The 10369-nt window shown below is 46.0% G+C and overlaps 1 protein-coding gene and 1 long non-coding RNA gene across 3 annotated transcripts in view; one reads left to right on the top strand and one right to left on the bottom strand.

Moving 5' to 3' along the window:
• The window catches only part of RIOK1 (RIO kinase 1), a 40208-nt gene extending 32763 nt beyond the window's left edge, over positions 1–7445 (bottom strand). The window contains exons 1-6 of one of the 2 annotated variants that reach the window (XM_019522298.1): positions 7285–7445; positions 5727–5925; positions 4633–4723; positions 3671–3740; positions 2151–2193; positions 968–1060 (exon numbers count right to left, since the gene is read on the bottom strand). In XM_019522298.1, coding sequence (XP_019377843.1) covers positions 968–1060; positions 2151–2193; positions 3671–3740; positions 4633–4723; positions 5727–5925; positions 7285–7355 — 567 coding nt within the window. In that variant the 5' untranslated portion in view covers positions 7356–7445. Of the gene's footprint in view, positions 1–967; positions 1061–2150; positions 2194–3670; positions 3741–4632; positions 4724–5726; positions 5926–7284 lie in introns of those variants that run through there. The other variant, XM_019522306.1, reaches the window with a different exon arrangement.
• A 63-nt stretch (positions 7446–7508) lies between these two features.
• Positions 7509–10369, top strand: part of LOC109301266 — a 7007-nt gene continuing 4146 nt past the window's right edge. Inside the window, exons 1-2 of the long non-coding RNA XR_002098491.1 lie at positions 7509–7595; positions 8471–8567. This is a non-coding gene — a long non-coding RNA (uncharacterized LOC109301266). The remainder of the gene's footprint in view (positions 7596–8470; positions 8568–10369) is intronic.

Below are 10369 nucleotides of genomic sequence, written 5' to 3'. Positions count from 1 at the left end.
CTCCCCTTTTTGAAGATGGGAACCACGTTGGCCCTCTTCCAGTCCTCCGGCACCTCTCCAGAGCACCACGAGTGTTCATAAAGCCGTGCCAGGGGACTTGCAATGACCCCAGCGAGTTCCTTCAGGACTCTAGGGTGAAGATCATCCGGGCCGGCTGACTTAAAAACGTCCAGCCCCTCCAGAAGCTCCCTAACTAAATCCTCACTCACTCTAGGCCCAGGATGGACAATGGAGTTTTGCTATTAATTCGCCTTTGGCTTCAAGCATGAACACCTCTGTGCAGACCGCTAACATGAGAACTGTGCAAAACTGATGTCCCTAAAACATGGCCTATGAGATAAATGGTGTCTTATGCCAACCCACTGTACTCATAATGAATGAATTGAGCACATGGGAAAAAACACCCAGCCCAGGGATAAGATATCAAAAAAACCTGTAATTTGTTTCTGGGGTATAAATTTAAGTATTTGTGATGCAATTTGATAGTGCTAGTATACAGACTGTATTTTTGCAAAAGTGGTAAACAGTAATTTAAAGAAATTCACAGTAATACTGAGTTATTCAATCTTTGCATAGAAATGGAGACTGGTTCGTGTGTGCGAGAACTGTCAGCTCCCAAAACTGCTGTAATGTGAACTAGCTAACCAAGAAATGTAGTTCTGCCACAAAATTCATAAGGAATAAAGATTAAGAATTTCAACAAGACAAATGTTAGATGGACTTTAAGTGCTTGTAGAAGTTCTCCAAGTTCTGCTTATTAAATAGCATGGTTTTTTGAGTCTCATCACATATGATTAGTAGAAAGTAGAAAAAGTTAACTTAATATAATTTGTAACTTCTTGCTAGTCAAATAAAACTTAGTTAAATATTTGCTACTAGCATTATTTTATCTCCTCCTGAGCACACTACATTTTTTTCCTGCACAATGAGAATAAGACCACAGCATGCCATTTGCAATGAAACTCACTTCTTTTCCTGTGCTGATGCAGCCATTTATCTCTGATATGACACCTCTTGTTAGCATCTTGAACAGGATCATTCGGGTCCTTGGATCCAATACCTCAAAGTAAATAAATTAAAAAAAGCCAGCATAACTACTTTAGTTTTCTTTTTAATCCCATTCTCAATCTTGACTTGAAGGACCCATAGCATCATAGCACTGATTGGACCACATGATAGCAGCTCAGCGTTCTACCAAGAGATTATGCTGTTACTTCTTTAAAGTGCTTACGAAAAATATGCTCCTTCTCATATGTGGTGCTTAATGTGCACCCCAGGTCCATCTTAACATTATAAGAGAGCTACTTCCAACCTGCACTAGCAGTAAGCATTACACTTCAGAGAACCCATGATGTAATAAACAATCATAACAGCACATGGCGATCAATATAGGGCAGAAGCATCAAAGCTCTGACCCGCAAAGTCCTTTCATCCAGCTGCCAGTACTGCCTACAGGTTTTGAGTGGACCCACAGGCAGCATGTAGGGTGTGCCAGACGGCTCCACATGCCACCCTCTTCAGCTGCTCCTGGATTTCATTGCATGCAGTGCCCACTTCAGTACATGCCCGCTCCATGCCATATCCAGGGCACATCCTGGAGCAACCAGAACAGGCACTACATGGAGTGTGGACCTGGAGTTGGTGCAGCATGACAGTCTGTGGGTCCACTCCAGCCAACAGATTAGGCCCATACCACTTGTCTGGCTTGTGGGACCATAAGATTTTGACACCCTTGAAGTTTTACCCTAGCCTTAGGGGCAAAGGTAAGTAGATGAAAGAAAGAGGGGAGGGGATGTGGAGGCAGGGAATGACAATTTTACCATTTTCATAGAAAATTCCATATCTAAGGAGAGCTGAAAATGAGATTCCAAGTCTACAAAATTACAAGATCCCAGCTGAATACTACAACAAAATCATAATATGAAGTATAAAAACACTCTCCAGAACAACTGAATATGAACACAATTTCTTTTCTTTTTTTTTTCCTTTTAAATAAGCTTGTTCAGCTGGGCAAGAAAAAGAGAAACATGGAATGTAATGAGGCTCTCCTGGAAGCTAGAAAGAGCTTTAGCACCAAGTCCAGAGTACCCAAAATTTCAGCACAGGTATTGCTTCAAACAAAAACAGCTAATATATTTAATACTTCTTACCTGTTCTACTGTTGCTCTATCTGATTTATCTTTAACTCGATACCTAGAAGGGAAGAAATATAATACATGATCCTATCCAACTGCTTATTACCATGATAGACCTGGTTTCTCTTCTGTCAAAGAAAACATAAGGATATGACAAAGGAAGAGGTTTCAGTGCATACGAAAGCAAGGCTGCTTCGCCTAGGCAAAACAAAGTTCAGGAGAAAAAACAGTTGTTGTCAAAGTGGATCAGCTGTGGCAGGATGTGTCCTGCCACAGCAGATCCACTTAGTTTGGATCCACTTAACTGGGAAAACACACACTGCCTGATGCAGGACAATGGGCAACCTGTTCCCCCTGCTTGGGGATTCCCTGCATCTCTCATTGCCCCTTGCCTCCTTGGCATGACCTGGGCTGGGTCCCATACCAACCTGTGCCTCAAGCGAAAGCAAAGTTTGATACAGGTCCTTGTGCAGGGCAATGCAAAACCTGGGGAATTCCCAATGTCTTGGGCCTCCAAGCAAGGACCAGCACCAGGTCCCAAGCAAATTGTGCTTCACACAGAAGCACAGGGCCATCTGGATCTCAGTGTGGAGGCATGCTTACAGAGATGTGTCCCCGGAGATCCTGGGGCGAGCCTCCAAAAGTGGGGACCATGCCCCTGAATAACATGCGAGATTCCCTGGGGCACATCTTTGTAAGGGGGGGCCTGGAGCTCATCTCTAAGTTGGGGGAGAGGGGAAGCTGGGCATTTGCTCCAGTCTGAAGGACCAAATTCTGGATAAGAATTCCTTGGGTGTGCAGGATCAGTAAAGCAGAATAAAGCATCATTATTTTTACACTATGTTTCATTACAGCCATTGATGTGGTGTGACAAAGGGTAGGGATGTCTATTTGCTTGCTATCTGTGGTGCCATAAAAATTAGGCAACGTCTGTTTCTACCCTCAGTATCCTTTGTTATTGAAGACGACTTGTTGCTTCCTCCTAAATGCCTTCTGAGCATAAGTGGACAATTTCCTTGCTTGCTCGGTACCAGACTCATATGTCTGAGAGACACTTGAGTGCTCATTCATTTGCCCTGTCATCAGATCAAGAGGAGTACCCACAGCTTCCCCAATAAATTTTTCTAACCTGACGGTTCAAGAACCATAGCTTAGGAGGAGGGAGAAAGGAAAGATAAAACTGGCTTATTATTCTAGCTAAGGGGCGGGGGGGAAGGGGCTAGTATTTTCTGTTTTGTCATCTGATCCCACGGCCATCGATGTTAACAAAATTTACTGTTTACTTTGACAAAAGCAGGATCAAGTCTTGACAACAATATAGGAAATTAACCCAGCAAATAGTCACATTTTATAGGAAAAATATTAAAATTTCAAAATGTAATGCAGAGAATGGATAGGGACTTCTCACAGAAATTCTTTTGAGTTTATCCAGCAATGTGAATCAAACTATAGCTCTTTTGAAAAAAAGAATTTAAACATGTAAGAGTTCTGGAAAATTCATCAGAAAAGTTGAAACAGCCACCCGTGTTACTCACATGTCTGCTTCCTTTTGTCTAGATTTTTCTGTGACTTTGTTTATAACAGAGTCGTCCAGATTTAGCCTATCTGAAAAACACACAGAGAAGTGCACATCAAAGGTTTTCTATATTCAAAATTGCAGCTGCAATTCTGTTGTCAGCAGAGATCGCTCACACACGTTATTCAAGGAACAGAAAAATACAGATAACAATCAAGTTTTTAAAACATATACCATAGGGGCACATATTCATTTAGCATCCTGTACGCATCTGAGATCTAATCCAGAAATAAAGGACAGCAACATGGCTATTGCTTTGAAGACGAAATGATGCCTAGAGACGCTATCCATCAGACAACGCGTTATTCGTAAACCTCTGTCCTTCTCTCTCAGAAGGTATGCATCCCTGGCTGTTTTCCAACAGACAGCATAAGCAATAACACCTTCTGTTAAGTAATCAAAGGGAAGCTGCAACTTCCCTTCTCAACAATTATGATGTCCATCGTGTTATGGCCAAGTGTGTAACACCTGTTGTGTTTGCCTAAAATAATTCAATGCACTGCTCTAATTCCTCATTTTGATTACTTGGAGCATGAAAGACTTTAAGTAAAGTAAATGTACCTAGACATAAATTTACTGGTACAAAATACAATGGTATGCTATACAGCAACATGACCACCATCACTGCACGCACATGTGCATGGTGGCTGGATGGACTGCAAAACAGGTTGTTTCTTGGCTGAAACTAGAAGAATTACCTCATAGGGAGGCCATAAGGACAGAGAAAAGCTGGCTTTGAAGGAAGAAAAAAGCTTCACAAAATATATTATGCCAACAGGAAGTATGAAGGTAACATCAGATGTTAAACCTTTCAACTCTCTGGGAACAGTCAGGTAGCTCTGCTTCCTACAACTAATCAAAATTGGTCAACAGCGGGTCAGAGATACCTAATACCATAAAACATGATAGGATTATACTCACCTAGATTAATTTTATGCTCAAATTTTCTTAAAGCCTTGTCTGTAGGAGTGGACATTTTTGCTGAATTGCAACTAGGGATCTGTCTATTTGCCTGAAACAAAGGATTTGTTATATAATTCACCTTCCCTAGATGGCCTTTCTAAATATATACAGTAGCTTTGGGGGAGGGGGGGAATAAATCAATATTATAATCATGTATCTAAACCACCGGTACACTTATCCTCATTTACAAACAAATGTTATGAGGAAATTGACATGGAATATAATTAGAATCAATATAATCTAAGCGAATCCAGCATCTGGGAGATTAAAAATTCCTAATAGCTGAGTGCCGCCCCAGTAGGATTCTTTTTAGTTTGGGGCTAAAAAGGGAACGGGAACATGAGGATCAGGAAAAACAGGAAGCAAAGCACCCAGGGAGATGGAGGGAACACTAAGAGAGAGATGCAGAGGGCACAAAGAAGGACAAAGTAGTATGCCTGGCTTACCACAGATAAACTGATTCCCATCCCTTCCCCACCAGCACTTCAGCATGAGCTCCTAATTTCAAATACTCATTAACTCCTGATTCCCAGGAACTTTTTCAGAGCTCAAAAAACAGTACCAGACACATGCCAAACCTGCTACAACAATGACACGGTCCCTGCTCCCAAATACTCTGATGAGGTACTTGTATGCCAATAAAAAGAGACATTTTCTGCTTTCACTGCCAAAGCCCCAAGTATAAAGGAAATTGGTTTTGAAGTTGTACTTATAGTTGAGTGGTACGGCAAAGACAAATTCCCTTCTAAACCATTCACCTCTAATGTGTTTTTCAAAAGTTCTTTGCCTATATTATTATCAATCCAAATACAATATTGCTTCCCCATCCTGGGCAGGTTAAGCACACTGTCTTATATCTAGTGGGAAGAGAGTGGATATGGGTTACACGGTACACTCTGGGCATGTAAGGAAGAGAAACATATCAGAAGAGTACTTTCTTCCAAGTGTCAGGAGAGGACTGGATCTGCATTTATTCTTGGTGTCATACAAAACCAGCATTTTGCCCCCAACAGTCCCATTTGTTGTTAGAGTCTCAGTAATGCCTTTTTTACCTGTGGGTTGCACCCTCCAATAGTAGCGTGCCGCTTGGTGAGTCTCCCAGCTGCATCATCCCAGTCCCAGTCTTCATCCTCATCATCGTCATCATCATCCTCCATTTCATCAGTGTCCACTTCCTCATTCAAATGTGGCTGCTGATTTTCAACCTTTATTGCCTCTTCTTTGGTTGTTTTGATGTCTTGTGTATATTCACTTAAAAAAAGAAAAAGCAATGTACCAATCTACACACAAACTGTGTTCTACTGCAATCAGCAAAAAATCTATAGCTATCCAGCCTATTATTGCTTTGTATTGTGCCATGTTAGGAGCTTAGCTGAGAAGTTCTCCAACAAGACTGGTCTAGAGAAGTCTAGAGAAGAGGAGACTGAGAGGGTATTTAATAGCAGCCTTCAACTATCTGAAGTGGTTTTCGAAAGAGGTTGGAGCTGGACTGTTCTCAGTGGTGGCAGATGACAGGACAAGGAACAATGGTCTCAAGTTGCAGCAAGGGAAGTTAAGGTTAGATACTAAGAAGAATTTTCTCACTAGAAGGGTAGTAAAATACTGGAACAAGTTACCCAGAGAGGTTGTGGATTCTCCATCCTTAGAGGTTTTTAAGACCCGGGTAGACAAAGCCTTGGCTGCAATGATCTAGTTGGGGCTGGTCCTGCTTTAAGCAGCGGGTTGGACTAGATGCAACCTCCTGAGGTCGCTTCCAACCCTAATTTTCTATGATTCTAAGACTTTACTTGGGGACTCCAGGAAGCTTGCAGGGATAACCTGGCCTGAACTACTAGCCTACCTTGCTTTACAAGCAGTGACCCTGACAAGGAGTCTTCTGGAAGGTATGAGGCCTCCTGCACCAGAGCCTGATCACAGTGGTTTATCATGTTTCCAACAGGACTAAGTGTGGCTCCAACCAAGCTATGACATAGGGGGACAAGAAGGGAATGTTCTCCACCGCCCTTCCCCAAAACCTCTGGGGCCTGCTACACCATCAAATGAAAGCAGAATAGAAACCAGTTATACAGGTGTTACACACTGTCAAGCAATAACTTCAGAGCGGATTAGCTCATTTTATAGCCAGGCTTTGCATGCGATTGCTTTTCTGCATGTGCAGCCGGGCTACATTTATTGTGCAATTAGCCAGTGAATTGTGCAGCAATTACTTTGCACATCCGGCTGGGCTACATTTATCGTGATTCCCCAGCAAATGTTGTGCTACTTTGCACGTGCAGCCAGCTGGACTTCATTGTACCATTTGCCACCCAACTGCGTGACCGTGACTTGGCACAGCAGGGGCGGACCACATTTGCCACAGGATTTGCCAACTACTTGCGTGATACTTGTAACGTATATGCTGTATACACGATAGAAAGACTTCGGGGATGTTACGTACGTGCCAGCAAAACAGCATCTTTTCCATTTGACACGCTTTATTTGGTTTAGGACTTTCGAGCTGAGCGCTTCACATCCCCCACAACCCTGGCGCGGCCCCTTTAAGGCCTATCCGCCAGGATCCGTTAAGGCGCCCCAGCCCGAGGAGCGCGAGGCGCTCGCGCCGGCCCTCACCTATCAGAGGACTCCGCGTCATCGAACTGCCCCGGCACGGCCCGGCTCATCACCACCGCGCGGTAGTCCATGGCCAACACCTCACCTCGCCTCTCCGCCACCAGTGCCCTCCGCGCAGACTCCGGAGCGGGACGGCGCGCGCGAAGGCCAAAAAGCTGCGAACGTCGAACGCACTCTTTTTTTCTGCCCACCTCCCTCACAAGGGGCAGAGCTTAGAGGCCACGGAAGGCCCGTGGCTGGTGCAGGGTTCTGTCAATCATCTGAGGACCCGCCCATTGCGTCAGCAGCGCTGATCTGCAATCGGCCAATCGGTGGGTGCTGCCTGTGGAACGCTGCAGCCGGGAGCTGGGCTGTGCCAGGGAGGGGGTGACTTGTGCCAGTAGCTGCTCACATCTGGGCGAAGCTCCTGCTCCCGCCGCTTTTGGGCCGTGGGGTGCTGCTCCCTTGGGAGGGGGCAGGCTGTGCCCCGCAAAAAGAAGAGGGGCATAACGTTGGTTTTCAAAGCCTGGGACTCCTTATTGAACCTGGTGACTTGCCTGTTCGGGCTCTAGCCTTACCTCCCTGCATGCGACTTTGCTGCCTCAGGCCAAGGCGGGCAGGACAGCACTGTCTCAGAGGCGATGGATCTGGGGGTGGGGGGTTGCCCTACACTTGCACCCCGCTTTAATTCCCGCTCCTGCCACAGTTTAAAACCTGTGGCAGCAGCATTTCAAGTCAGGTAGCAGTGAGGGAGTCACTCTGTGGCCCATTGCCATCTCCCCGATCCCTTCTAAACTGGCGTTTCTCAACCCATGGGTTGCGGCCCAAAAGTCAGTTGCAAGAATATACGAAAGGGTTGCAAGCAACCTTTAGAAATGGATCAACAAACCTTAAAAATGGATTCTCCTTTAAAGGAGGAAAACGTGGGAAACAGTGGCTTTCCCCTTGCAGGCTGGCAGAGTTCCCCCAGGCCTCACGCATCCCCCCTGCCCTTCATACCCATCCCCTGCCCCAGGCAGTTAGAGTGGGAGGCATTCACACCCATCTCCTGCCCCAGACACTTAGAGTGGGAGGCAGCGGGGGTCAGAAGTGAGGAGCCCTGGGTCGGGACTGGCCACTGATGTTTACAAATGGTACAAAAAAGGTTGAGAACCACTACTCCAAACTCTTTGTTCCACAGTATTAACCACTGCTCTTCTTTTTAAAGGTCTTGATGTTTCCCCAATCAAGCCATCCTTTGTTCTGCCCTGCTGCTGCCTGTTCCCTGCTTCTGCTGGTGAAGATCCTATCTCACTGCCCTGCAGGTTATTTTTAACTTGTTCCTAGACACTTCTATTTGGTTTTGTTTCCATCTTAACATAATACAGCCCCAGCCCTCTGGCATATTAGTAAAGCCTTGGGTTTATTTTTAACTGGAGAAAAATAAATGTTGTTTTATAGGTGTTGATGCATCTCACCATCTGCCCCTCACCCCTTTTCCAAATTCTAGATCTGCCCATGCAACTGTCCCCCATCTAGAAACTGCCCTAGAAGAGAGGTGTGACTTCTGTAAAAGGATCAATTTTAAACTCTACCGCTTCTGCAAGCAGCCTGTAAGAGGGTGCAATGCCCTGAGGAAGCAGATCTGGCACTTGACGTGCTATGCTGGGGCTCAGGAGATGGGATTCATTTCCTGGCTCTGCCACAGACTTCCCATGTGACCTTAGGCAAGTCACTTCCCTGCCTCTCTGTTCTACCCACTGGTAACATGGAGATGATAATGCTTCCTTTTCTCACATGGAGCTTGTAAGCTTTGGTGCACATATGCTTGGGAAGAATTCAGGGAGGACATAGACAAGGCTCACATAAATACCTGAAAAGACAGACTATAATAAACAGTGGGGCACACATAGTCTAGTGGAGACAACTGGAGAAGCCTGGACTAAGGAGGCTGGTCTCTAGTTTCTGGTGTGCTGCTTTTTTGCAGCGTGATCTTTGGAATGTTATGGCCAGACCTATGTGGCTGTGCAGGGTCATGAGATAACCCCATACCCCCACCTTATACCATGCAGCTTTCCCATGACCCCTGGCAAGCATAAAGGTGGGAGAAACGTATTCCTACCACTTCTTCCCATGCCCATACAGATAAGCAAAGAGCAGATGATGTTACAACATCCGACACCCTTTTTCAGGGGGAATGGGAGGAACAGGGCCAGAATTCTGGAAGAGCAGGTTCAAGCAAACTTGTTGAATAACACAACCATAACCCCATTACTGGTAAACTACAGCTAACAGCAGATCAGCCAAGGGTGAGGGACCTCATCTTCCACTGGGAGGCCCAGTACTTAACACTGGTTATAGTTAGAGGTCTATCTAACTCAATGAGGCAGCTGGCCAGTTTCATAGGGAGATTGCAGGGTTGGCTGCCATATTCATGGATTTATAGTGGCAGGGCCCTCCCATGCCTCTGATTGGCCAAGGGGCCCAGTGGCCCTGCCCCTCACCGATGATTCGCTCAGAGGGCTGTCCATCACACGGCCTTGCCCTCCCTGCAAATTGGTGGAGGGGGCAGGGCCACATGACAGGCACACCTCTCAGCCAATCAGCAGTAAGAGCCAGGGTGGCAGACATCTTGGGCTTTCATAGTTTCACAGTTTCTAGGGTCGGAAGGGACCTGAGCAGATCGTCTAGTCCGACCCCCTGCCATGGCAGGAAAGAGTACTGGGGTCAAACGACCCCAGCAAGGTGTTCATCTAACCTCCTCTTAAAAACCCCCAGGGTAGGAGCCAGCACCACCTCTCTTGGAAGTTGGTTCCAGACCCTAGCTGCCCTGACCGTGAAATAGCGCCTCCTGATGTCTAACCTAAACCTACCCTCTGCCAGCTTGTGACCGTTATTCCTGGTCACTCCTGGCTGTGCTCGGGGGAACAGTGACTCCCCCAGCGCCTGCTGATTCCCCCTGACTAGTTTATAACAGGCCACAAGATCCCCCTCAGCCTTCTCTTATGGAGGCTGAACAGGTTCAGGTCCCGTAGCCTCTCCTCATAGGGCCTGCCCTGCTGTCCCCTGATCATGCGAGTGGCCCTCCTCTGGACCCTCTCGATGCTGTCCACATCCCTCTTGAAGT

This window comes from Gavialis gangeticus, unplaced genomic scaffold, assembly GCF_001723915.1.
Source record: "Gavialis gangeticus isolate Ggan-Ray unplaced genomic scaffold, GavGan_comp1, whole genome shotgun sequence".
NCBI lineage: Eukaryota > Metazoa > Chordata > Crocodylia > Gavialidae > Gavialis > Gavialis gangeticus.
The sequence above is the reverse complement of the archived record's forward strand: the minus strand, read 5'-3'. Positions and strand labels throughout refer to the sequence as shown.